The following is a 27762-nucleotide window of genomic DNA, read 5'->3' as shown; positions in this document are numbered from 1 at the left end:
TCCAGTGGTGCAGTGCCACATGAATCTGCTGCTTGTTTTCCAGTTCGGTCACTGCAGCCGTATTTATTGAGTGTTTCCTCTGCACCGAGATCTGCTTCAAGGGCTTTAAGTGAAGTAGTTAATTTAGTCTTCTAAGTTAGTGAGTGAGTTGGCCATTGTGATTAATTATTCCCTTTATGGGCAAGAACCTAAAACTTTGATTCCATAATTGTCCCTGAAATCATACCACTGACACACATTGGAGCTGGCTTAGACCCGTTGGCCGGTTCCAGACCAGCATACGCTTTAGCACCTGCCCATCTAGGTCTCTCCGTTGCATGGTGTGGAACGTGAGCTTGCACATCCTCGATTGGATCCTAGGGACCTGCAGACCCAAGGAGTGATCTGTCCTTTAGAGGGAGACACACAGACACAGAAAGGTCTGGTCACCCAGACCAGGTTGCTCGGGCTGCAGCTGGAAGCTGAGTATGCAGATTCCCTGTCTCATCTTTTTGGCATTCTCTTTGGTGATGTTTTGCCTTTGTTTATTTCATTGCCAGCAGAGTCAAATAGGGTCAAATATTTTCTATCACTCTGCAGATTGCCCTAGGATTTTTTTTAGGGTGTGGGGGGAACCGGGGATTTAATTTGTGGGTACTTAACCACTAAGTCACACCCCCATATCCCTTTTTATATTTTATTTAGAGACAGGATCTCACTATGTTGCTTAGGGCCTCCCTAAGTTGCTGAATCTGGCTTTGAACTCACAATCCTCCTGCCGCAACCTCCCGAGCTGCTAAGATTACAGGCATGTGCCACCATGCCTGGCTTTCCTAGGATTTTTTTATTTCAAATAGTAGCAACTAACAGAAGCCCCCAAAGGAAACTGCGGCAGGATATTGGGTAACTCGGAATCAGTAGGGAGGCTGGGAGCCGGGCCCTAGTGCTGAGGGTGGTGGTGTTGTGCAGCCAGGTGAATGCTTAGGAACCCTTTGAAAGGGGTACCACCCGGCTTTCCGTGACCTCTGAGCCCTCCAGATGCTACTACCCTCACTGCCCCTGGCCATGTCACCCCGTGTCCACAGGTGGTCTCTCACTGGCCCTGGAACTCTGTAGCTATCTCTGCAGCCACAAAGGCCGGGGAGGAAAGTCTGATTGTCCCAGGGTAAGCGATGCCTATGTTTAGGCTGTTGGTTGGAAGCCACTTCTGGCCCCTGCTGTTTCCTACAGCAGAAAGGGGAGCTGCCTTGCCAGCTAATCGGTGGCTGGGCTAGAGCCCATCCTTGTTCCATAATCCTTGCAAAAAGGTAAATCAAAATGTAATTGCCTGAGCCAGAGGAGGTCGGAAAGGAAGTCGCTGCCCACGTTTCCAGCTCATAAGAGCCTGTGAGCCATGGTCCCGCACAGGAAAGGTGATAACCGTGGGTGTTGTCAGCTTGGGGATTCTATTCAGAGAAAGCCTTCGCTCCTCTCAAGTGGAAAAAGATTACTGCATCACCCTTTGTCTCTTAAAAACAATGTTTATGTTTTTTGCAGAAGGTAATGGAAGGTTTCTTTGGCAATCCCAATCGGTAAATGTCACTTAACTTCAAAAAGCTTTTGTCACGTCTTGGAAACAGGGTTAGGGTGCCATACAGACACAGGAGGGGGTGACAGACTTCCGCTCACTGTGACTGGAGTGGAGCGCTTGCTCTGGAGGCGCCTTTTGAAGTAGGGGTGGGTCCTTCCCTCGCTCACTGCCACTTCAGACTGCCCTTCCCCTGGCGCCTTTATCCACACGTCCACTGTCCCCCTGTGCACTGAGCGCCTGGGGCACAGAAGGGCAAGAGAGCAGGCAAGTCCTGACCTTGTGAGACTGAGAGTGGTTGGGACAGAGTTCAAGCGTGGATTATCTCACTATGTCCCGACCATCGGTTTGGAGGTAATGAATCACCTGAGTGGGGAAGGATGCCCCTGTTTCTCCATGTTAGATGTCAGTCATGTCGTCTTGTATAATTTTTGTTCCATCAACTCTGTCCTTTTCAAAATAGGCAAGCTGTGAACAATCAGCACTGAAATGCTTCATATTTATAGCTTAAATATACATAAAATATACTATATGTATATAATACAGATATACGATATATATGTAACACATCATGTATAAATATGTAACTGTAAAACATTTATACATTACATTATATATTATAAATGTAATTGTATTACATTTAATATATATTACATATATATTTGTATATATACCAATTAAGTGTAATATCTTATATTACAATATATTTATATGTATCATAGTTGTAATATTACAATAATATATAATTTGTACACAATTATATGTATTACGTATATAACAGCATATTTATAAACATTTGTAAATTAAATGTTATGTCTCTATACACTATAGAGTACAGATACATACGTAAATATATACACATAATTTATATATTATGTGTAAATTATACATATATTGTGCATGTATTATAGTAATATGTAAATTATACATAGCATATATAATATACAATTATATGTATAATGTGTAAATATATATTACCAAAATTTAGTCATGTTTATGTATTATATAATACTCATTTATTGGTATTATTTTAATGTATGTTTATTTCCCTTGATCTCTTCCTGTATAAAACTGAATTTATATGTGCTGACTGAAGAATTTTTAAACAGTGGCAGCTTGTTGATGCCTTTTTAAAAAATATTTTTAGTTGTAGATGGACACAAGACCTTAATTTTATTCGTCTATTTTGTGTGGTGCTGAGGATTGAACCCAGGCCTCACACATAGCAGGCAAGCGCTCCACCACTGAGCCTCTGTTGATTCCTTTTTGGTCACATGATGTTTTGAAGAGTTGAAATTCTGGAGAGAAGACACTGTTTGGGGGCTTCCACTCCCATGGTGGGTGGGGCAGGAGGTGGGTGGTGAGAGAAGGGAACGGTGTGGTCACCCTGAAGGAGGTTACGGTGGCTGAGGCTGGCTGGGCACACAGATGCACTTTGTGTACCCTGGTGGGGTCCTGGGATTGATGGTCAGGGATGCTGTGTGAATGCAGCTGTCACCTGATGTCCTATCCAGGGCAGTTAGAGCCGGGTGCCTCCTTGCTGCTCTCTTTCCCACTCTATGCTCCTGCATGGGGTGTGCGAGCCCGAGGCCTGTGGAAGAATTTCTTCGGAATGTGTGCCCAGTAGCAGAATTGCCCATGGTACATCCGAGGCCACGTGTGTTCCTTCTCTCACTCAAGCCACAGCGGCTGCCCCACGTCTGTGCACCCATCAACGGTCTTCTCTGTGCTGAGACTTGGATCTCAGTTCATTTGTGCTGCTGCAGCACAGTGTTACAGACTGGGCGACTCTGTTCATAATGAACAGAAGCATATTGACTGACAGTTCTGGAGGCTGGAAGTGTCTGGTGAGGACCCAACCTTCGCTGCCAAGATGGCACCTTGAGCATGGCACCCCAAAGGGGAGGCGCTGTTCCCCACATGGCAGGACAGTCCGTGAGCAAGAGCCTACATCCCAACTCCTTTTATTTGCACATTAAATCCATCCTCATGGCCTCACCACTTTCCAAGGGCCCCAGGTTTCAAGGCCATTCCATTGTCAGTTGTTGTGAGTGTTGTAGGTGTAGGACATTCAGAGGGTAGCAGGACATTCAGAGGGTAGCATCTGTTGTCACAAAGTAATGTCTCAGTAAAAACTGAATAATAGGTGAGTACCAGAAGGCAGTTTAAAAATTTAAATATTGTCAATGAGACAGCACATCCTTTAAAAAATCAAGTCTGAGAATGGGTGTTCATTTAATAGGTACCAGGTTTGCTCTTGGGGTGATGAAAATGTTTTGGAAGTTGGTAGAGGTGATGGTCACACAACATTGCAAATGTGTTAAATCAAATGGTTGATTTTATGTAACATGAGAGTCACCCCCAAAAGGTCAAAAATCGTCAAAAAAGAATAAAAGTAACAGGCCTGTGCCCCACCCCTCACCCCTTCCCACTTCCCAGGATCAGCACTGCAAATATTTTAACATTCCTTCTAGCATTTACCACTGTAGTTCTAGATGGGGTGTGTGTGTAATCTACATGTCTGTAGATTAATCTATTTTAAATATCATTTGTCGGTTTACTATTATTATAGATGAGCTTGGCTCTGGGACTCTGTCTCCTCTTTACCCTCCCCCCCTTTTTTTTTTCTCGCACTAAACTAATACTCAGTCTTCATATTTTTATGACTATGTAAATACAGTTCACCATTGAGCACGGGGTTTTAATATGCAACTCTCCCCTGGAGTGAATAATAATCTTATTTTCTTTCTTTGCATAGCTTGTTTGCAGCATTTGCTGAGTCTTCTCTTTAAAAGCCTTAGTATATTTTCCATGTGGCACTAGATCCCATGACCTGCCCCTTACCGTGGTCCTCTGTTCCTGGAGACTTTTCTACCTGTGCTCAAGGTTGTGGCATCGAGAGGCCCTGCCCAGCATCATCGTAGGACTTCCCTCAATTGTGACATTGATGACCAGAATTTAGCCTCCTGTCTCTGCCGCAGAGCAGTACTAGGCCAGAGCCACCTCTTTGTTGACCAAAGGACTGAAAAAATGTCTTCTCTGTTTGGTGGAGGGCGGCCTTTATCTGCTTCCTGACTGCAGACTCGACTTGATTCTTCTCCCACACGAGGTCACCCTTTGAACACAGCTCAGAATTCCAAGTGGAGAATTAACTTCATTCAGTTCTGGAGATTTAGTTATTTTTATTTATTTATTTATTTATTTTTGTATGTTTGTTTGTTTTTTCCTACCTAGGAGAGTCATCTCCTCTGGTTCCAGGAAATTTTATTGTATTTTTCTTAAATTTCTACTCTCAAACTTGTGATCCTCCTGCCTCAGTCTCCTGACCTTTTAGGGGGCGGGGAGTACCCAGGATACTCAACTGCTGAGCCAAACCCTCTGTCCTTTTTATTTTTTATTTTGAGATAGGGCCTTGCTAATTGCTGAGGCTGGCTTTGAACTTGTGATCCCCTTGCTTCAGCCTCCTGAGTCGCAGGGATCACAGGTGTGCACCACCGTGCCTGGCCCCCTGGCACCTTTTGATACCTGGCTGTTCTGTGTTTTCGGCCTGTCTCTGGATGGTTGGCCTGGTCCTCACTCAGCATGAATGCTTCATGAGCAGCGCCAACTGAGCAGAGCCAAAATGAAATGATTGGCTTCTGTCGCTCTCCCCCAGCCCTGCTCCTCCCCAGCCTTCCCTTCCTTGCTGGGCGCCGTCAGCGATGAGAAAGCTCCCTTGGAAACATGAGCCAGAGCAAGTCTGTCCTTTGCTTAGAACCCTTGAGTGGTATCCCTCTGCTTTGAATGACTCAGATGGCTTTTCAGGCCTGCGCACCCTGCATGAGGCTTTATCCACCTGGTTCTGCAGCCACAGCTTTCCCTCATTATCCTCCAGCCTCTAATTTCTATTTTGCCATTGCAGGAATCCCACCCCCACCACCAGCCCAGGGACTTTGCATTTGCTGTGCTCTCTACCTGGAAGGCTTTGCCCCCTGATTTTCCTCCAGACTGACTCCTCCTTGCTGTCCTTCAGCTCTGCATTCAGTCCCAGATGCCTCCCCTAGTGCCCCTGCGGGCTGCCTCCACCCCAGGCATATTGCATCCAGAGACAGCTCGTGCCTCTGTCGAACTTTGAACTTGCCCCAATTCAGCTGTCTATTGGACTCCTGTGTCTGTCACTAGGATTGTGTTAAGAAGTTTGTGCGACGGTTCAGCATTCTACCTTGAGCACTCAGGACTGTGCTTGCACACACAAGGCATTTCGATAAGTAGAAATCAAATCTGTGAAGAGAATCCTGGAAGCTGAGAGCCAGAACTGGCTCCAGAGGATCTGTCTACCATTGCTTCAGGGGCCCCAGGGATCATGAGTTCAGCACCTTGGTTGGGTTCCTGCTGTCTGCCTAACCCCTGAGACCCTGGCCCCAGGAACCTGGGCTCAGGAGTGCAGAGTGGTAGAGAGAGAGAGAGGATGGCGTGGAATTGCAGGGTTCACCCGGGGCAACCTCACTCTCTGAGAGTCTCACACCTGGATGCCTCTCAAGGGCCGCTCACGTTCTGTGTTCTTGCCTCTCCTGTGTTCCATCCCAGGGGCTTGAGGCACACCTGTGGCTCCTCTTGCTCTCATCTGCTTCTCACTGTGCACACCAGCCCCTATTTGATAGTTAACTCCTCTCTTAGCAGCTAAGAGAGTTCTAGAATGCAACTTTCACCATGGCAGATTGCCTGTGGCCCCTTGAACATGCAGCCTGGCCCCTCTATTCAGCTGAATTCTATTTGCTCACTGAATGCGGCATACGCTAAAGCTTCAGAACATTCCAAAGTAGTTTCTTGAAAGCTAAGTTTAGTTTATTCCTCAAAGGCCCCAAAATAACACCTGTCACATAAGATTTTCTTTGTGGCATTTTTTTGGGATGAGACCAAATCACCGTGTGCACGCTCACACACATACATGTATGTGTTCACCTTCTTCCACAGAGATAGTATATGTATTCTTCTGGATTTCCTCTCTTTGTGCGTTTCTGTATCTAGTGCACTATTAGGACCCAGCCAAACTTTTAATTTTGCCCCGCTGTACCATCCAAATAGCAAAGGACAACATGGAGCCGCTGAATTGCAGAATTTCGGAAGGTTACTTTAACATTACATTTGAATTGCTTAATTTAATTTTCACTTTGAATCTGTTGCTAAGCAACCAGGAAGACAGGGCAAAATCAGCAAGGCTAATTTGGTTCTGTTACTAGTATGTTAGCATCTCTTATATTTACATAGACAGTTGGTTGTAAATACACTTTAGCCAATGCAGGTCTCTGTTCTGTTCAAGGAAAATAGTTGGTGCAGAAGCTATAGCGAGGCTTTGTTTGGATTGACGGTGCTTTCAATCCACTCGCTTACCTTAAGCGACCATGGAGTTACCTGAAGTTCTTCACCTGTATTGTCACCCGTTGTTAAACGGGGGGCCCAGCTTAGGAGTGACATGCACAGTTGGAAAGTAGTGCTTCCCGGACCATGTTCCCCTCACCCTTGTGGATCCAGCCTGCCTCTTCCCCAAATCCACTTAAGTCAATTTTTTTTTCCTTGTTGGAATGCAAAGCAGTTATCTATCAGTCTGAGAATATGTTAGAAGGGGAAAAATAGGTCATTGTATTCTCCATGACTTACTATTGATGAAAATTGACATCGTTAGCCCCATTTGGTCCACAAAGTAAGCTATATGTCAAATAACAGGGCTGGCGACATCTTTTAAACAAAGTTATCTAGTTATTAAAGAAGTTATCCTGGTCTAGTCCAGATGACACCCTGGGCCCCGTGTCAAAGATGGGGCATTCGATTCTGGCCAGTGGTCTCATGGTTTGTGGTTATTCTGGAGGTTCATATACATCGGGTTGGTAGAAAAACTGTGTCAAGTTGAGACAGTAAATGACCATGATCTGTGGTTTTCAGAAGAGACAGAGGGAGCAGCCCATCTTTTAAACTGGTTTTCTTCCATATTTTTTGTTTTCCCAAGAACTAGCCAATATCTTTCTTTCATATGCATTGAAAATTACTTGGAGTAGATGGATCAGATTTCTGATAAAGATGAATATCAGGGTTCCTATATTTTATGACTGCCCCTGACTAGGTGGAAATCCTGAGTTGTTGAAGGAAATGATAGCAATAGAGAAAGTACCTTTTGCTGCTACAATTAAGTGCTGTTTCACTGTTTTCCTGAATACTGTTGAGAATCTGGTCGTGGAGCATGTGGTTAACAGTTCATTGATCCTGACTGGAAGGAGGAGCCATCTGGAGTAGAAGGAAAGTCTTAGTGTTTACGAACTTGACAGCAAATGGATTTCTCTAATTCTGAGATATTTATTTGGCGGGAACAATAGCTAGGTAGGCTGTGAAAGGTCCTCAAGGGGAATCTTTCATAAATAGCAGAGAAGTCTTGTGGGTAGTTCTGACGTGTTTTCAAGGTGCAGTTTTTCCAAATCTGAGTATTTGCTTGAAATTTATTAATTTTAATCTACAAATACTTAACCATTCAAAAACCCAGGATGTCAAAATGTACACTCTTCAGGAGGCAAGTGTCAATTTTGAATATTAGTTTCCTTGGGAAATTATTTCTGAACGTATTTTTGTTGTGCTTTGTTTTATTCTGTGCTAGGGATTGAGCCAGAGCCTCATGCATGCTGAGCATTGCTGGTCCACTGGGCTAAACCCCCAACCCACTGATTTTTTTTTTTTTTTAATAACATCTCTATCCCAAATTTGGGTGAACATAGTCCTCAACTTTGTGTGTATGTGTGTGTATGTACTTTTAAAGCTACATATCCATATTACTGCACTAGTATATTGTACACATTATAAAACTAGTGAGACAGAGTGGGGTTCACCATGGTGATTTGCAAGACCACATGCCCATTGATACTTCACACAGATGCTTTAAGAAGGATAGAGTTCATCATTAAAGACAGGGTCTTGGGCTGGGGATGTGACTCAAGTGGTAACACGCTCGCCTGGCATGCGCGGGGCGCTGGGTTCAATCCTTAGCACCACGTAAAAATAAAGATGTTGTGTTCACTGAAAACTAAAAAATAAATATTAAAAAATTCCCTCTCTCTCTCTCTCTCAAAAAAAAAAAAAAAAACAGGGTCTTAAATGGTGATTTTTAATTTCTGAGTGACTTCTACTCAGATCTGATTAGATTATCATCATTTTTACCTTTTGAGTGGCTGCAGAAAACTGGGCTCCATTCTGCCTTTTTCTTATTTCTTGGGCTTGTACCCCTCCTATCTTTGATGTTTTACTGTTTTTTTTTTTTTTTTTTTTTTTTTTTTTAATATTTTTGTAGTTGTCAATGGACCTTTATTTTATCAATTTGTATGTGGTGCTGAGGATGGAACCCAGGGCCTCACACATGCTAGGCAAGTGCTTTACCACTGAGCCACGACCCCAGCCCTGATGTTTCGCTTTCTTCACGTAAATCTTCACGAAGCCACTGGTCTGTGTTGCAGGGGTTGGATATGCTGCCTAAGACATTGTACAAAGTCACATGAGCCCAGGCACCCTGAGCAGAAGCACATAGGGGTATTGTTAATGAGGGTCAGCAAGGGTACATGCTGTCTCAAGGCGAGGGAGGTGTTTTCGCTCTTCACCCCAGGGGTCTTCTTAACCTGATACTCTGCCCCAGGAGGTGCCTCCACTTAGGCCAAGTGAAGCTGTTACCATTGCATCCTTTAAAATCTAGGGGCACCAAAGAGACTGGGTTTCTGCAAGGGAATAGCCATCCACAGTGAGGACTGGCTATCCTTCTGTTTGTCCACTAAGAAGTGAAGCAGATTGGGGGTGGTTATTAAGAGCACTGGATTTGGACATGGAGCCCAGCTGTGCCAGTGGCTCTGTGACAAGGGACGATTGACTCCCTCTCTGAGAACCTCAGTTTCCTTATCTGTGACCTCACTGGTGGTGGGGAGAATTTAAAAGAGAGCTATGTAGAAGGGTTTTGCAGCATTCCTGAAGTGCAGCATAGGTGAATACCGTATGTCAGTGCAGGTGGGAAGCCTGGGTCCTTGGGTCACCTGTGGGCCTCCATGGTAACCATTGCCCTTTGTCACTTTGATCCTAGACTGCCTCTTCAAGCTGTGTCCTATGAATCGCTACTCGGCCCAGAAGCAGTTCTGGAAAGCCGCCAAGCCAGGGGCCAATAGCACGACCGACGCGGTGCTGCTGAACAAACTGCACGTAGGTATCGGGATGGCCGCGGTGGGCTGTGGGCAGTGGGCATGGTGGCCGTGACTGGTCCCTGGGTGGTGCCTGAGCACGAGGGCTGGCGCCTGGCTCAACCCTCCTCTCCAGCTGCTGGCTTTCTTATGCTCCTTTGTTAAAGGAATACGAGGGAGAGGACCCCGAGAAGAGGCTCATTGTAGCCCTCTTGAGATGTCTGGGAGCCACTCTGGCCTCTGCCCCTTTCACGGGCAGTTTTGGGCAGCAGAATGGCTACCAGCACAAGATTATGAATGTGATCTTGAGCAAGTCCCTCAGCTATCTTCCAACTCTGTTCCTTACCTATAAACTGGGGATGATGGTAATGTGTGCCTCAGGAGGTTGACCTGAGGATTATATGAAAAGTGACATAAAAGGCACATGAATGATGCTTACTAAACTTTGGCTTTTATGATTGTATTTGTCCAATTTGTCACCTAAGCAATGTGCTCATGCCACTGCTGATGTGCTGTGTGACTCCAGCAAGTTTCTGTAACTCTCTGAACCCGTTTCTCTTGACATAATTCCTTTAGTACCCTGCACTCAGAGGGTAATCTGTGTGGAAGTTCTAGAAGTTTAGAAGGCGGGTCGAATGGACATCCATCGTTGTGGAGTTGAAATTGCCACCCAGCTCCTGCTTGTCATCTGCCATCATGTTCTCCTCCACGACCCTGTGGTCCATCCCATGTTCTCTCCCCGGTCCATCCCTGCCCAGGAAGTAACCAGCATGTGGCATTTTGCTTGTTGCTGTGTGTCCCTTGTGCCTACAGCATAGTAGCGCATAGTAGGCCTTCAAATAGGTGAGTGAAGAGTGGTGATGCACCTCGCAAGAGTAGCTGTGAGCACCAAGGACCTTGCCAGGTTCCCCAGGTCCGCCTGCCCTGTTTGTGACTTGATAGGACAGTGGCCTAGCCAGCGGCGTTCGCTAAGGTAGGGGCTGGGTGGAGGTTTGTCCTCTTCATTCAGCACCTGCTGTCTCACGAGGCGCTCATCCAGGAGGGGTGAGAGCCCAGGTTCCTAGGCTCAGTGAGCTGAGGCCCCTTCCTGAGGACATGCGTTGCACCAAAGTGCAACTTCTTGTGATTTGCAAGACCACATGCCCAGACCCTGCTTGACCCTCCAAAGCTTCTGAACTGCCCTCCAGCCAGACTTGATTGATTGATTTGAACCCAGGGATGCTGAACCACTGAGCCCCATCCCCAGCCCCTTTTACTTTTTTAAGTTTTGAGACACAGCCTTGCTAAGTTGCTTAGGGCCTTGCTGAGTTACAGATGAGATTTAGTTCATTTCTTTTTTTTTTTTTTTTTTTTGAGCACCCCAAGATTGTACCAGTCGCTTGACCTTTGCACCCACGGTGTGTCCTGTTGGCAGAAAGTATCTCCTGGCTTCTCTTGAGCGGGGACCTTGCATCCTTCTTATCTCACTGTGCCTCTCATCTTGACAAGCCACCTCCACCAGTCTAAGATCTGTCCTGCCTGTTTTCCTCCCTGTATATACCATCCCCAGCGCTGATCATAGGCTGTGGTTATTTTTAGTCATTTCTTAATTATCTGTCACTCATTAGAACACCAGCTTTACAAGGTCTTGGGCATTGTCCCTCTTGTGGACGGTCACTTCCCCAGCTCCTATCACCCTGCCTGGCGCGTAGTCAGAGCTTTGGAAACAGTTGTTGAGTGGGTGAGCACTGTGCTGGGTGCTGGTGACAGAACAGTCTCAGCCCTCTAGGAGCTCCTTAGAGGAGAAGGGGTCAAGGGGTGGGCTGTGGGTATAGCTCAGTGGTAGAGCACCGTCCGAGGAGGCACCAGGCCCCTGGCCCCATCCCCAGCCCCAAAACGGGGAAAACAGGTAATGACAGTGTGACAGAGGCCATACTGCAGGGCAGACCACCCGAGGGAGGGGAAGCACACAGAAAGGTACCACAGTCTGGCTTTGCTGGATGAGGAGGTACGGTTCAGTGGTCAGGGAGGGCTTCCTAGGGGGACAGATAAGGGACTCGTGAACCTGAGCCTGAGGTGACTGTGGGAGTGAGAGGGGAGAAGAAGACATGGGGGGTGAGGCCCAGGAGGCTGGAGACTGCTCTGTGCACTTCAAGAGCAGCATCTTCCTTGTAGCAGTAATAGTAGTTCATGGACTTAATTTCCACACACCCATTGCTCCCTATCCATAGCAAATAGATAACTTTCTGAATCTGTGATAGAGTTCATAATGCTAAACTTTAAAAAAATCAGTTACAAAGGATAAGTAAAAGGAAAATAATAAATTGCATAAAAAGTTGGATACCTAATGCTCAGGACAACGATTCTAGAAGATGGGAGGGAATCAGGCCCTGCGTCTATTTCTGCACGCTGCAGGTACCCAGTCTTAGTTATGCAGAAAGCATGTTACCTGTGTTGTGATTTTTCCAAAAGGGCCAGCAGCTCTCGGAAGTACTACAAAGAATGCAAAGTGACATTTTCCTTTGTCCAATAGTACTTGCCCTTTTGTAAAATCTATTAATAGTGTTAATCAAACCACACATTTATCTTTGTGTAAAGTGGAGTGAGGTGCTAGATTAAGACAGACACCTTTTAACTTAAGTGAATGTCCAGCCAGCCCTGCACTTAAACGGCATGAGTGGCAATTCCTTGGATAGATCTGAGCCTCGGCTGGCCTCTGATGGCGGGCAGCGTGCCTGGCTTCTGTTGTAGGAGTAGCATCCTTCTCCTCTTGCAGTCCTTGTGCCTGTGCAGAATCCCCCTGAAGTCTATGCTGGGAATGTGGGTAGGGAAGGGTTCTGCATGTCACTCAGGAGAGAGCTGTCGGGTGTGGAAGGCGTCTCTGTAGAAGGTCTGCGTGTCTTGAGCGTTTGCTTCTCTGCTCTAAAGATCGTTCTATTCCACGAGGTCTCATTCGTGTACCTCCAACTCTTTATCTCCTACTCTTTTTATAGCAGGGGTGCAGATTCCTGTTGCTCTTGGTCAAGCAGGAGACTAGTGGGGAGAAAGGGGGTTGGGTGGCAGTGTTGCCCACGGAGGGAGCCTGTGTGCGGGTCTGGAGGGGGCAGTTCTCTCTCCTGCGGGGACTGTGTGGGAAGCCAGGCTGAGAGCCACACAGTGTCTTCTGCTTTTTCAAGAGAAGATAAGAATCCATGCTTTTACGTGTAAGACCTCCATTTAGAAAACATGTTGGCAGCTGATTCAATTAAAGCTGGAAATGTGCACTCGACACCAATCCCAAAATGGCTCAGGCCGAATGGGATGGTGGAGTCTCATTTGCCACCGGTGATCTTCTTTTTTTTTTTTTTTTTAATATGCTTTTTAGTTGTAGGTGGACACAATACCTTTATTTTATTTATTTATTTTTATGGGGTGCTGAGGATCGAACTCAGTGCTTCACATATGCTCTACCAGCCTGTCATCTTCAGGTTGTGTTTTATTAGCAATTCCTTTTGATGTTCCTTTTCTGCCAGTGGATCGTGAAGTAAGCAGTACAGATAGGAAAAAGAAACTATCTGGTTCTTCAGGTGATCAGGAACTTTGAATTCCTTATGAGAGAGAGTGGAATGATCTTTCATGAAGTTTGTATCTTAAAGTCAAAGAAGACCACGTCTTCCCCCGACTGAGGGTTACCCGTGTGACTTTTCCAGGCCCTGCGTGTTGGTCTGTGCTGGACTTTGTGTAGGTCCCTGGAACTGCCCTCCTGTTGTCTGAAAGTCATTACGTTTCGGTACAGTCATTAAAAGGGCTGTGTTTGGGGTCAGCCACTTGCCTTCGGCCTTCATTTTTATTTTTGTCCACTGCCGTGCAGTACCCCAGTCAGAGGTCAGATTATTTTAAATTAATGCCATTTAAGGAATTGGTTGTCCAGACCACTTGACTTCCTTTTGACCAGGAAAAGCAACACCAACAGCCCTTTGAAGGAGAATGACATCTAGTGGCTGGTCCCGGCATTTGCTCCCTCTGCAGAAAGAACTGGATGTTGAGTCTTTGGGTCATGATTTCCCAGAAGACTCTTGGGAAAATGAGCTTCCCCGGCCCTTGCATCACCTAATTCCTCCTGAAGCAGGAGCTCCCTGAAGCTGTCCACCTGTCCCCATGAACAGGCACCTACGTTGTTTGGATTAGGACAAATGATCACTTAGATTAAGCCATACCTTTGATAGGAAGAACCAGAGGAGCGACAGATCTTCACTGTCTTTTAAAGCTTGGTTGTTTATTTTCAGGAGCCTGGATCCATTATCACATGATGTGATCAGAGCTCGCTGACCTTAACTAACCTTTCCTCACTGTTCCAGTGACCTTTCTATGGTGATTCAGTAATGGTTTCTGTGTTTCTAAAATAAACGAGCAGGTGACTATGATGGGGTTGACCTTGATGTTGTTTAGGGAACACAGGAGGTGGATAGTGTGGCAGAAACCCTAGCATGGACTGTTCTCTTCCTTCCCCATGAAAAAACAGCCCCCAACCCGTGTGAAAGGAAGGGAGTCCCTGGGATTCCATTGTCAGGATTTTTAAAGACTGAAAAGGTAAAATCATCATCATCATCATCCAGGTTATTTGCCACAGACACACAACCAAGATGTTTTTAGAGTTTACATACATGAGTTCTGCAGGAGAACAATTGCAAAGTAGGTATGAGTAAGAGAAGGAAAAAATAAAAACTTAATTGATAGGATCCTTAAATCTCATTCCTTGGTCACGCACTATGGTGTACACCTGTAATCCCAGCAGCTCAAGAGGCTGAGGCAGGAGGATCACAAGTTCAAAGATAGCCACAGCAACTTAGTGAGACTCTGCCTCAAAATAAAAAAAAAAAAAAATAGGGCTGGGGATGTGGCTCAGTGATTAAGTGCCCCCTGGGTTCAATCCCCAGCATGCCTACCCCCTAAAAAAGACAAAACTCCTTAGTGATAACCTTGATTTTTATTTTGGTATGTGCCCTGCTTGCCCACAGGGAGATTTTTATATAGTTAGTGGAAACATACTTTTTAAGTTTCCTTTAACTTATTTCTTTCACTCTGACATGGTTAAACAGGAATCTGTATCTACCCTCCCACCCCAGTACTGGGGATGGAATCCAGGGTCTTACATATCCAGGCAAATGCTTACTGGACTACACTGTCAGCAATACATCTATTTATTAATTTAATTTAATTTTGAGGGAGGGTCTTCCTAAGTCGCCCAAGCTGGCCTTGAATGTGAGATCTTCTTGCCTCAGTAGCTGGGATTGCAGGTGTGCACTACCAAACCTGGTTACATCCTTATTTTTAATAGCTACATGATTACTCCATTGTGTGGCAAGATTATAGTTTTGGATAACTAGTCCTTGTGACAGGGTAGGAAGTGACATTCAGGATCCTGGCAATTTTTGCCACTTTGAAAAAAAAAATGTTGTGTGCATGCCAGTTTATGTAAGCAGGAGAAACTCCTAGAAGTAGAATTGCTAGGTCAAATTAGACCCACTGAAGGGTCGCATTGGTCAGTATTGCTGGACTCCCCTTTAGAAGGGTATTGTCAGTCTTTGGCAGTGTGGGTCAGCATGTGGAATACGTTTATGGGGTATAACATAGCATGTGTTCCTTCCAAAGAACCAGCCTTCACCGGTGAATGCATTTGATGTTTATGTATTTAGCAAATTACAGATTTTTCTCCCTAAACAAAGAGCTAGGAAAAGTGAATTCTTAGAATGGTCTGTAAGTTGAATGCCTTTAGCATTTCTTCAATAGTGACATGTAGACTCGGTTACCACTAAAGTTATTCATAGAGATGAAGAGAGTCTTAGCTTTTATTGTAACAGAGAGCCTTAACTGAATTTTAGGTGCCATATTCAAGAATATCTTTGATGAATTGGTCCTTCTCCAATTTTGATTTTTCCTGTTTATTTTCTATGTGTTTTTAGACAACTGCACTTGCTCCGTAGAGGAGCTGGCATTTAATTAATCTTTAATGTGACACAGGCACCTTTCTAATGCTTATTTGACATTTTTCAGTTATAGTAGTGTCCAATGAGTTGCTACTTTTACACTTAGTTTAATAGGTAGGAACTTAATATTGTAGATTAAAGTATCTTCAATTGAGATCTTTGGAAATTTCTTAAGAGTAAGGGGAATGTCCACAAGAATTTTTCCCCGTAAATAATTTGAGTCCAAGAAATGCTACTTAAGAATTCTCTAGCTGATGCAATGATTGATTCACAACTGTAATCCCAGCGATTTAGGAGGCTGAGGCAGGAGGATCGAAAGTTCAAGGCCAGCCTCAGCAATTTAGTGAGACTCTGAGCAACTTAGGGAGACCATGTCTTGAAATAAAATATAAAAAGGGCTGGGAATGTGGCTCAGTGGTTAAGAGCCCTTCCAGGGTGATGTTTGGAACAGAGGAAGATCCTTATTTGCTTCTTGAAAAATGTTAGGTTTAGTTACACAGAATCCATTGATTTCATTTTTCTTCCTTTGACTTTTTCCCCCTCTTGAGTTTCCAGTCAGTGCTTGCTGAGAACCACTTGGCAGAAAGAACAAATCACTCTGTGTACAGTACAAACTCCCATTCCAAATGGATCCACTCCAGTGTTTTGTTTGGAAAACGGCTTCAGAATCTGTGGGTATTGTGGAGCTCTCTGGAAAGAATGAAGCCCAGGCAGGAAAACAGGGAGACCGAGGGAGGGTTTATGGAGGGGAAGGAGAGAGGGCAGAATTGTGGCCCCGGGCAATGCCACGTTGTCTGCCCTGGTATTGTTTCTGGACCTGTCTTGAACCCAGTGGCTCCTTTGAGTTGCAGTGACTGCCACGCACGTGGGCAGATCATTTCCTTCCTGGGGTACGGTTCTGTTGGGGGTCTGGATTGCCTCCTGACCTACCACTTTTCTCAAAAGATGGGCCTTTCTAAAAACACTTACCCCTCAGGTGGAGCTGGAGTGGATGCTGAATTTGAAGGGAACAGGAAGATCCTTGACCCAGCTGACTTGGGTCCAACCCTTTGGAAATTTTGATCATTAGAACATTCTTAGTTTTAGAAATCTGTGCGTCATGATAATAGTGCAAAGTCATTGAAGGGGGGCCCAGTGGTAGACGGTTTGTTTGCCTGGCTCATCTGAGGTCCTGGGTTCTGTCTCCAGCATGGCCCCAAAAATAAATTAATAAAATATTACCAAAAGCCTATGATGTCCCTGGCAGGCACTGTCTCAAAGCCTAGCATGGGTCCCCATTTTCTGATAACTACACTGAGTGAGATTAAGTGACCAGGGCAAGAGGACACAGGTGGCACAGAGCAACCCATGACGAAGTCCAGAAGGGCAAAATGAAGACAGGTTTCCTGGGAGAGGGACCCACTGACCTCCATAGCCCCCAGGGAAGGGGAGAGTGTTTGGAAGGTTCTTGAAGCACACTGTGGTCATCAGGGTTTCCTTCTATACAGATCCATCCTGACCCCACCCCCACCCCGTTATTTGACTTCTCTTTCATTCATTCAGTTCAGGGTTGGAGTCGGGGGTGGGGACAGCAGTTTGCTAACTGCCTGGACCTAAGTATTCCTCCTTCAGCTTCACTGTAAAATGATAGCAGTGCCCTCAGAGTGGCACAGGAGGATGCATGAGAGACAGCTGTTCAGGATGCAGGCCCTGGCAGTGTTCTAGAACACTCTATTCAGCCTGAGCACATTTCCTTGTATGCAGTGTTGGACTGGTCCTGTCTCCCGGCCTCACTGTAACAGCACAGATTTGGAACGAACCCAGTTGTGAATTTGAAAATTCTCTCAGCTACTTCATAAATGGGCGAGTCTAAAAATTTCAGCAAAATTTCTACTGTCCTCAGTAGAGAAAATGGTTTAACAAACCCAACTCTGGCTGTGGGATGTGGACCACACTGCTTAAGCTCTCTGTGTCTGATCTTTCTTTCTTTAAGTTGTTGATAGAACTTTATTTTTATTATATGTGGTGCTGAGAATCAAACCCAGGGCCTCACATTTGCTAGGCGAGTGCTCTATCCCTTAGCCACAACCCAGCCCTTCTGTGTCTCTTTTCTTTCTCTCTCTCTTCTTTCTCTTTCTCTCTCTCTGCTAAAGCTCAAATTCTGAAACTTGTATATACCAAGTCCACATTCTACTAAACAACCCTGGTGACTTATTTTATTATTTTCTTTTTTTTTCTTTGTGAATTGGGGTAATGATCTCCCCTCAAATAACTACTACATAAGTTGGTTAGATTATAATTAATGTCTGACAAGACTAGCTAGCAGTTCACATGCAATGTGAGGTGTAGGTATCATTTTTGTTCTCATTTTACAAAAGAAGGAGTTGTTAAATAACAAACTCAAGGTCACAAAACTACAAACTACCCCCAAACCCAGCATTCAAATCCAGTTTTATTTTATTCTAGAAGTTTTTTTTTTTAAAGAGGACTTTTGCCAGTCACAAAAGGGTGCACCAGTGCTGTTACCCTCACTCTCTTTTCTTTAAAAATACACAAACTTTGAAGAAGTCTCTCCCTTAGCAAATGTCCATGCATTCTGTCAAGAAAAAGCTCATTTTAGAGAAGTCAGAGAGACCAACAGGGCCGAGGTGTGGTGGACGCTCCTTGGCCACAGCCTAGGGTGCATGGAGGGGTTTGCCTGTGTGGTTCTTGTGTTGCGGGCATGGGTTCAGTGTTGCAGAGCAGCAGAACCCACAGATGCCTCTTTGTGACCATCTCCCCCCCCTTCTCCCGCATAGCATGCCGCGGACTTGGAAAAGAAACAGAACGAGACAGAAAACAGGAAGTTGCTGGGGACCGTGATTCAGTATGGCAACGTGATCCAGGTAGGTCAAGGCTGCTCTTCTCTTCTGGAGGTGACGCATGACAAAGAATGACACTGAGAAAGTAAACAAGCGGAACAGAATTTGGACACTCTGCCTGTGCAGAAGGACTCCACGGAGTAAGGCAGTTTGTTACAAAAGCCTAGTGTTGGTTACCAGTGATGCACTCTTGGGCTTTGTGGCTGGCCATCTCTCCAGTCTGAGCATCTGCTTTGGCTACCCCCACCTGACAATTTAAGATCTGTCCAGATAGTTCAAGTGGGAACCTTCCTACCTGAAAAGGAGCCTGACACAGTTCTGCTGAACTTTCAGGAGCTTGGAAGTTCTTTCTCTTTGGCTTCCCTATAACTTCTATCTTTTATTCAAGAGCTGTTTGCCCAGAGATAATAATATAAGCAATTCTGTACCTTCCAAATTTTAAAAGTCAGCAGCAGTTATTTTGATGCACTTTTTATTAATGAAAAATATTAGATCATTCCTAAATCTTATGGGTTGGGAGGCTTACTTGGCTTTTCAATTCATCACCAGGATAAAACCCAAGCCAGGAAACAGCTTCTGCAGGTCTGGCTCAGAAAATCCATCTGAGTGGATCCTAGTCTTGCAGAAGAGAATGTGAGGAATCCCAATGCCTGGGGACCTTCTCCCTTTGTCCAGTTAGCATATCATTTTGACCCAGGCACAAAGGATAGTGATTACCAACTATTGAATACCTGGCATGTTAGGTTTCCTTCATTATTTCTCTTTTGGAAAGATTTTGCTTACCCTGAACCTTACTTGTTACAAAGGAATTCCTTCCCATTCTTATTGCTAATAATTTTAATCAGGAGCACGGGAAAAGTAGTTAAAAAGAAAACCCAAAACTTAAAAGGAAGCTGTCATAGTTAAATGGGTTATTTAGATGGCTTTCTGAATTAGCGAAAGTAGCTCCCAAAATCTGTTTGGAGGTTAAGTCCTGTTGGTCCCACTCCTCTTTAAGTTCCATCTGATTGAGAATGGCCACAGGGGCCACGTGAGCTTGGAATTCAACATGAGCTCTCTTGCTGAGCAAAGCTAGTGTCCTGAAACTCACAGCACAGGGTCCCTGGTTTGGTTAGACTGGAGATCATGGCTTGAACTGAGAATGAAAGAGGCATTCAGGGACCAAGCACCTAAACTCCTAAATGCATTTCAGTGAAGGTTCTGGGACTTCCTGTGAGATTTTGGGCAAGAAATCTTGCTATATTTCACCTTGCTGTCCAGCAAAATGGAAATGGTAATGGTATCTGCTTTCTTGGGTACTTGAGAGGAGCCTGTTGGAGAGTGAGTCTGAGACTTAGCAACTAGTGGTTTTTATTACTGCCCCCAAACCTGCAGCTGGGATCCACCTCTTGGTAATACTGGTTTGTCCTCTTCATGGGGGATCAGAGGCCACTCACCTGAGCAGTGAGGATTTGGAAGGACATTGCCTCCCTGTGTTTATCTTGGCCAGAGGTTGTCTGGGGCTCAGACCCTCCCTTGACGACCCTGTTAGAATACCTGGGGACCCCCTGAGAGTGCCCTGGCAGTGGTTTCTGTTAGCAGGTGAACAGGGTATGGGAGTTGGCATTGGAATTCCAGGGGGGGTCCTGCCATTTGTTTAGGAACTGGGCAGTCCTTCATGTCCCCCTCCAGTGTTTCTCTGGACTCATGACTTGGGAAGCCATGGTCAGCTCTTCCTGGTCTTGACCAGCTTGCAGGAGAGCTGTCTTCCACTCCATCTCCAGTCTTTCCATCCCTTCATGTCACCATCCTCCAAGACTCAAGTGTTGGAGCCTTCAAGGTGGAAGTCCATGGTTACCATGTTCTTCCATGTGAAGTGACAGTCCCCTAATGGGGTTGCCCTTTAAAGGACACTGTTTCTTGTTCTCAGAATTGTCCTGCTTAGCTGCACGTTGGTGGCAGGGCATACTCGGACTGCAGTTCGTCAGCTCCTTTGCACAGGGTAAGGCTGCTCCCCTCCGACAGCTAGCTGGTGACGGAACAGTTGACCTGAGCAGAATCCATATTGTCCAAGGCCGTGCCGAGAAAGAAAACAAATTTTGTCTTCTATTTTGCCCTCTGCTCCCTTTACTATTCCTTCTTTTCGCATCATCCCCAGCCTCCGGTACTTTGTGGGCCTCCTGCTTCACAAGCCGTTCAGTAGTTGGACGAACGTCTGATGCATATTCTATACATCTGAGAGAGAAATGTCAGGGAATTCAGAGGTGGACTGACACTCCTGGTTTTCTCTTGTTGGGTTTTTAGCTCCTGCATTTGAAGAGTAATAAATACCTCACTGTGAACAAGAGGCTTCCAGCTCTGCTGGAAAAGAACGCTATGAGGGTGACCTTGGACGAAGCCGGGAATGAGGGGTCCTGGTTTTACATTCAGCCCTTCTACAAGCTTCGGTCCATCGGAGACAGCGTAAGTGTTGCACACTCCAGGCCTGGACGCCAGGCCTCCCGCCATCCCTGGATACGGAACTCCACTCGGAGAACTTTAAAGTTGGAACCAGAGAAGTTGGAATCACTATGGAAACGAGTGTTTGGGAAACAAGGAAATGTGTAGAGAATGTGACCTAAATACGGTAGCTATGTTTTTCCTACTGGGCCTCTGAAACACTCCTATGGAGGGTCCATTACCTCATTCATTTTACCACGAAAACAGCCACCCCGTGTTAACATCCCGGGGAGGATCCCCGTCATTCCAGATCCATCAGCGGGATAGCAATGTCTGTTTTGGAAATAAACCTAGTAAGGAGGGAGCATGGAGAAGAAATGACGGCAGCGGGGAAGGAGAGTGGACTTGAGGTTTCCGTGTAGATTAGCAGCCAGGTACTCTGCCGACATGGTTGGTCCTGAGCTGGCCCCAGTCCTGAGGTCTCTACAGAATAGGAAGCCACAGGGGCCTCTTTTCAGGGCTGCTTAGAATAGTCCCAATATTTGTTAGTTAAATTAGTGAGCCATTACGTGGGCACACACTTAACAATGAATATGTTTGAAAGCTATTAGCTGTATTCTTGACCTTGTTAAGGTTCTAAAATAGTTGCATTTTTGCTAAAAAGAAATTTGTGCCTTAAACAGCATGAAGTGTTCTCAAAATACTCAACTAGCCTTAATCTAAAACTAGGTTTCAACATTTTTTTCATACTGCCATTTCAGTTTATAAGCTGTAAGCAGTTTAAGAGTGTGTGTGTGTGTGTCTCATAAGATAGAGGAAAGCATCCCCTCACCATTGGTGTACAGTGAATATTGATCCCAGACTGGGAATAGGAGAAAAAAAAAATCTAGGTTTCACCACTAGTGATGGTTTTATTGAATATTTGTTTATTCTTCTGGAGTTAGAGAAAATTTAGGAATGCATGATCCCCAAAAGTATCGAACCAAAAATAGATGGGGTTTAAGTCTAAGGAAATCATCTCTTCCACTCCCTTTTCTTCCACCCCTCCAATGAAAAACAAATGTGCCTTGTTCTGAATTTCATTTTCAGCCAGTTCTTTGCTTTTTCTATTCTTTATTCCATTTAGCTGTGACTTAGCTGAGAAGATGACTTGAATAGTTATACTATTGGAAAAGTCCTTCTCATACGGCAGGTTATAACCTATTCCTAAGCTGCAGAATCAATTTACTGGGGTGTAGCAATAATTTTGGGAAGTAGGATACAATAAAAAATACCAGAGTGTGATACGCATGAAGGCAAATATTGTTTTAGGAATAACTTTTGCCCCCCCCCCACACACACACACGCTAGAGTGTGTGTTGCTGTATATGTGAATGAGTCATACTAGGAAATCTATTGCAGTCACCAAAGTATGAAGGTCATTGCTTTAGAAACACGTAAGTATGGTTTTGTTGTTTGCAAAGTAAAAGACTTAGTAGCCTACTTTTCCTAAAATTTAGTCAAGCACTTATTTTTATACACGTATCTTAACTGAATGGAATGGAAATAGGAGATTTTTCTTGCTGCTCTGGACCAACTTGGAAGATAGCACTGTATAATTATTGACAGTCCTGTACCAGAATTCGGCCTTAGCCTCTGGGCATGACCCCACCCCACCCCCTGCCCAGAGCCAGGTTTTAAAGCTGCCCATCTGGCCACTCCCAGACCAGACCAGCCCAGCCTTCAGTCTGTAGTCCAGATCCGTCCTTGAAAACCTGTTGCTCCTTCCTTTCCAGGTGGTCATAGGTGACAAGGTTGTTCTAAACCCCGTCAATGCTGGCCAGCCCCTGCATGCCAGCAGCCATCAGCTGGTGGACAACCCTGGCTGCAACGAGGTAAGGGAGACCGAGTCACGGCTCGTGGGAAGCGGCAGGCCTTCCTGGGGCTGGAGCTTGTGCATGCTGAAAGGGACTTCAAGCACTGTGACATCCTGCAGGTGAAGAACTCGAGGCCCAGAGTCAGAGCTGCCACACTAGGTGTGCGCGTCTCTGCGCAGTGAGTCGGGGCGGGTAGTTCACCCCAGTGCCCAGCCTTCCCCGTGGAGGCACCGTGTGCTCATATGTTCAGTCTGCAAGGACTTTTGTTGCCAGTATGTTTGACCTGACCACAGGGACACCTCTTTCTAATTTGCTTCTCTAAAGAATAGGGTGCCTTTTTCTAATTCCTAAGAAGGGTCCATTATAACACATGAGTGGCCCTGCAAGGCTGTCTTGCTTTTGCAGTATAGATGTTTAGACTCTAAATTGACAGGTACAAGACACAGGACAGTAACTAGTTGGTGACATGAGTATCTGTTTAATGGATAAGGACCCAGGCTCTGGGGTGGGTCAGATAGGGATTCAAATCTCAAGTCTTTCATTCCCTGGCCCTGGTACTGCGTATTAGTTACCTCATCTCAAGGTTTCCCTGTCTCTGAAATGGGTGTGATGGGTGTACCTGCTTTTTAGGGTATTGCTGAGTGTTAAATGACACAGTGTTCGTACTCAGCTGAGTGCACAAGTAATGGCACTTCTGATAATGATGGTCATTAACATTTTCATCTGTATACACTGGATTCATTTCTTGGCTTTGAGGCTCATTCTATTTGATCAGTCTTTGTTTTTGTTTGGCCTTTACTTTTCTGGCTACAGAACAAGAGACTTGGAAGAAAAGGAAAAGATCATTGCAGAAGGGGTGGGGGGAAGTTTTTCCCTCATTTTACTGTACCTTGCACATGTGAGAGAAAACATCCAACCCTTGATTTTTAAGTCTGGCTTATTTCACTTACCATGGTGTTCCTTTGGTCCTATTGAGAGCATAGGTAAGGTCGGGTGCAGATGAGCCATTTATGATGAAATACTTCTCACCGGCCAGTTGACTCTGCCGGTGCTGGGTTCTCGATATAGTTAAGACTGTAGGGGTTTGGGGCTGAGGCACACCCTTGATCCTGGAATGTCGGGGCTGTGTGACACATCGTGGTGAGGAGTGTGATAACTAATCTGTTTTCTAGGTCAATTCCGTCAACTGCAACACAAGCTGGAAAATAGTCCTTTTCATGAAATGGAGTGACAACAAAGATGACATTTTAAAGGGGGTGAGTTTCCCCTGAGCCCAGGAGAAACACCAGACCTCTCTTTGGGCAAGATGAAATTAACGACTACAGACTATGCTCCCCATGGAGCATTTTTAAAAGTGTACCCAAGGGTCATGATTTAGTGAAACCAAATGTTCTTACTTTAAAAAAAAAAAAATAGAAAAAAGGGGTTAGTTTGCTACTTTATGGGCTTGGCAGCTTTTTGATACTTGGTTTTTCTTGGGGTAGCCAGGGTCATTTTCTTTTTAAACTCATTTTTCCTGAATTCTTTTTTTCTCTTTTATTGGTACACGATAGTTATACATAATATTCGGGTTCATTTTTACAAAGCAGCACATGCAGGGAGTTTCATGGACTTCATTTCCGTTTCCAGTAGCCATCCCCTTTCCCTCCTTACCTCCGTCCCCTTATGGTCCTTCCTTGACTTTGCAGGTCTCCTTTCCCCTGTTCCTCTGTGTGTGTTTGATTGGGGCTGTGTAGGTGTTCATAAGGGTCGAACTCACTGTGCTACGTGTGTGAATCCACAAAGCAGAATTGATTCCTTATTCCTGCCTTTCCCATCCCTCCTTCCTCTGATTTCCTCCTACTACTCCACTGGTATCCTCCCTGTATCTTTACGATATCCAACCTCACCCCAAGTTTTTCCCCTCACTTCACTGTAGCTTGCAGATGTGAGAGAAAACACCCAACCCTTGATTTTTAAGTCTGACTTATTTCACTTACCATGGTGATGTCCAGTGACATCCTCCACCAGCCAGTGCCATGATTACATCCTTCTTCTGGCCGAGTCCAACTCCACTGTGTAAATACGCTGCGTTTTCTGGATCCATTCATCTGTGGACGGGCTCCTGGGCTGTTCCTTCACTTGGCAACTGTGGCTTGTGCTGCTGTGAACACTGACGCAGGTGCAGGCCTATAGTATGCAGATTTTCATTCCTCCTTGTGTTGATTCTTAGGGCGACGTGGTGAGGCTGTTCCACGCTGAGCAAGAGAAGTTTCTCACCTGTGACGAGCACAGGAAGAAGCAGCACGTCTTTCTGAGGACCACAGGCCGGCAGTCGGCCACATCTGCCACCAGTTCAAAAGCCCTGTGGGAAGTGGAGGTAAGGAGTGGGATGGGAGGACAGGAGAAAGGACACGGGGGCCCATAGGACTTGACCTCATATGGTTGTTAATCACACCCAGGTCCTCAAACCACCTACCTCATTCTAAAAACGGGTTGGGGTGTTCTAGCAAAAGAAGCGCACCCTGACCTAGCAGTGAGGTGCTGTGTGTCCTTGTGTGGAAACAGTGTATCCACTTGGGAAGGATTCAGACAGACTGGAAATACTCTTTGTCTGGGCCATAGAATCATCTCTTCTATTTCTTTTCCTTTCCCTTGCTCGTTTATCTGCCACCACAAGCCTTAGCCAAATGACATGATAGGTGATTCTCCATTGGCAAAGGAGCACACAAGCACTCAGATACCTGGAGCACACAGCAGGATGGTCAGGTTGATGGTCAGCAGATGGTCAGGGTAGTAGGAGGCTTGTTCCCTGTGCCCTGGAGGTTTCCATAACAGAGGAGGAACCTTGTGCTTGCCAGACAAGAACTCTACCACTGAGCCACAACCCCAGCCCCACAGATGGTGTTTTCAGAGTTTATCCATATTGCCTCATGTATCCATGCTTCATTTCTTTTCCTTGCCAAATAGCATTCTCTTGTGTGGGTATACCACTTTTTATCCTTTTATCATGTGACTGTGTTTGGATCATTGCTATTGTGAAGAGGGAGCTGTGAAGAATCCCATATAAGACTTTGGGTGTGCATGTTTCCAGGCCTTTGGGAGAGGAATCATGGGTGACATGTAAATGCGTGTTGGAGGGGCCCCCAAAGGTCTACGCCATGTTATTCTCCCAGCAGGAGTGTATCTCAGTTGCAATTTCTCCATGTGGCCTTGAATTCAGAAGGATATTTTTGTTGGGAATAGAATTCTGGTTGGATAGTTTTTTTCTTTCTCTACTTCCAAGATTTTGATCCATTGGCTTTCAGCTTCTGTTGTTTTTGATGTGAATTCAGTGATTTTTAAAATCTTCATTCCTAACATGTAGTCTCTTTCTCTTCCCTTTCTCATCAGTTACTTTATAGATTCTTTTTTTTTTTTTTTAATTTCTGTTTTGCATGAATAGGTTCATGATGTGACTTGGGATGTATGTACATGCATGATTCTCTTGCTAGAGTCCCTTAATTTTCCTAAATCTGTGGGTATGTCACAAAATGGGCAAACTTGTGGTCATGATTTCTCAAATACTTTTCCTGCCCTCACCAATCCACTCAGACATAAACCCAGACATAAATTATATCACTTGATATTATCTGATTGAGTTTATGGGTCATGTTTTCCTGATTGTTTGTCCAATACTTTGTGATTCTTTGTTGAACATGATACCACTGTTTTATTGGGTGTCTGGAATCTGTTGTTCTTTTAAAGAGTCTAGAGAGTTTGTTTGACAGTCAAGTCACCATGGTGGATCAGTATGGTGTTTTGGAGGATCATTTTCATGCTATATTAGGTCAGAAGAGTGCAGCCTTTATCCTGGGACTGGATTAGCCTTATGACTAAAGGGGACCCTTTTGCTGTCTCTGTTAGTGCTCGAGGTGGTCCATAGAATCTCTCTGCCTTGGCTTTCCGAGTGAGGAGACCTCCAAATGCATGAGCTCTGGGACTCTGGGGCTTTGCATTTTCTTATCATTCTGACTTTTTGTGGTGCTGGGCATTAAACCCAGGGGCTGGCACATGCCAGGCAGGTGCTCTACCACTGAGCTACACCCTCAGTCCCCCTTCTTGTTTTTGATTTGGCCTCGTGGGGTCTTGTCTTGCAAATACACTGTTGGATACTCAGCCCACAACTCAAAGGAGACCTCTCTGCACATTTCTGGGGCTCATTCTGGATGTAACTCCATATTCTTCAGAGCTCTATCCCACAAATTCCAGCTGCCTCGGTTTCCCTAAACTCCACTTCATCTCCTCAACTCCATGAACCCGGGGCTCTCAGCTTGAATTCCCTAGTGAGAAAACCAGAGACATCCTGGAGCTTGCATTGTTTGTGCCTCTATTCTCAGAGATCACATGTGTGTCACCTGTTGTCCGACAGAGTTGTTTCATACATTTTACCCAGATATTTGGGCATGGGATGTAGCTCAGTGGTAACACACTTGCCTAGCGTGCATGATACTCTGGGTTCGATCCCCAGTATAGGGGGGGTGGGGAGGGGGAATCTGAGATGATTTGCCCAGTTTTCTACTTCTGAATGGAGATTTTCACTACTTTGTGTGGTATCTAATTGTCACAGTGCCACCTGTCGATGCTGATTGTTGTATTGTGGCTAGAAACTGAAGTTACACGTATTTACTCAATCAATTGGCCCAGACAGAGATTTGTGTTTCTGAGCACAGGCCTGACCGTGTGTTCTGGCACAGGAGGATATGCAGATTGCTTTGAAAGTTCCCCATGAAAATCCTTTTTATCAGCTGTGTGTTTTGTGGATGAATTTCAGAATCTTTTATTTCATGAGCATTGAGGTAAAGAATCTGAAATCCATTGAAGCTTTTACCCCAAACACTGCATGTTAACTGGGAGACTTTACACCTTCTCTGGAAAAGTATCATTTTAATACTTTCAGGTGTTTGAATTTGAATGTTACATGTGACACTTGCAGTAGGTTTGTTGGAAGATACTGATATT

At 45.1% G+C, this 27762-nt stretch overlaps 1 protein-coding gene across 13 annotated transcripts in view; it reads left to right on the top strand.

Moving 5' to 3' along the window:
* Positions 1 to 27762, top strand: part of Itpr1 (inositol 1,4,5-trisphosphate receptor type 1) — a 391805-nt gene that overhangs the window by 105211 nt on the left and 258832 nt on the right. For all 13 annotated transcript variants that reach the window (XM_058572993.1, XM_058572995.1, XM_058572999.1 and 10 more), the window contains 6 exons: positions 9630 to 9745; positions 18446 to 18532; positions 20792 to 20950; positions 22702 to 22800; positions 23955 to 24038; positions 24995 to 25141. In XM_058572993.1, coding sequence (XP_058428976.1) covers positions 9630 to 9745; positions 18446 to 18532; positions 20792 to 20950; positions 22702 to 22800; positions 23955 to 24038; positions 24995 to 25141 — 692 coding nt within the window. The remainder of the gene's footprint in view (positions 1 to 9629; positions 9746 to 18445; positions 18533 to 20791; positions 20951 to 22701; positions 22801 to 23954; positions 24039 to 24994; positions 25142 to 27762) is intronic.

The sequence above is a fragment of the Marmota monax genome, unplaced genomic scaffold (assembly GCF_021218885.2).
Source record: "Marmota monax isolate L192 unplaced genomic scaffold, Marmota_monax_Labrador192_F-V1.1 WCK01_AAM20220418_F8-fsc00028, whole genome shotgun sequence".
Classification (NCBI taxonomy): domain Eukaryota; kingdom Metazoa; phylum Chordata; class Mammalia; order Rodentia; family Sciuridae; genus Marmota; species Marmota monax.
This window is presented reverse-complemented; position numbering and strand designations above follow the sequence as displayed.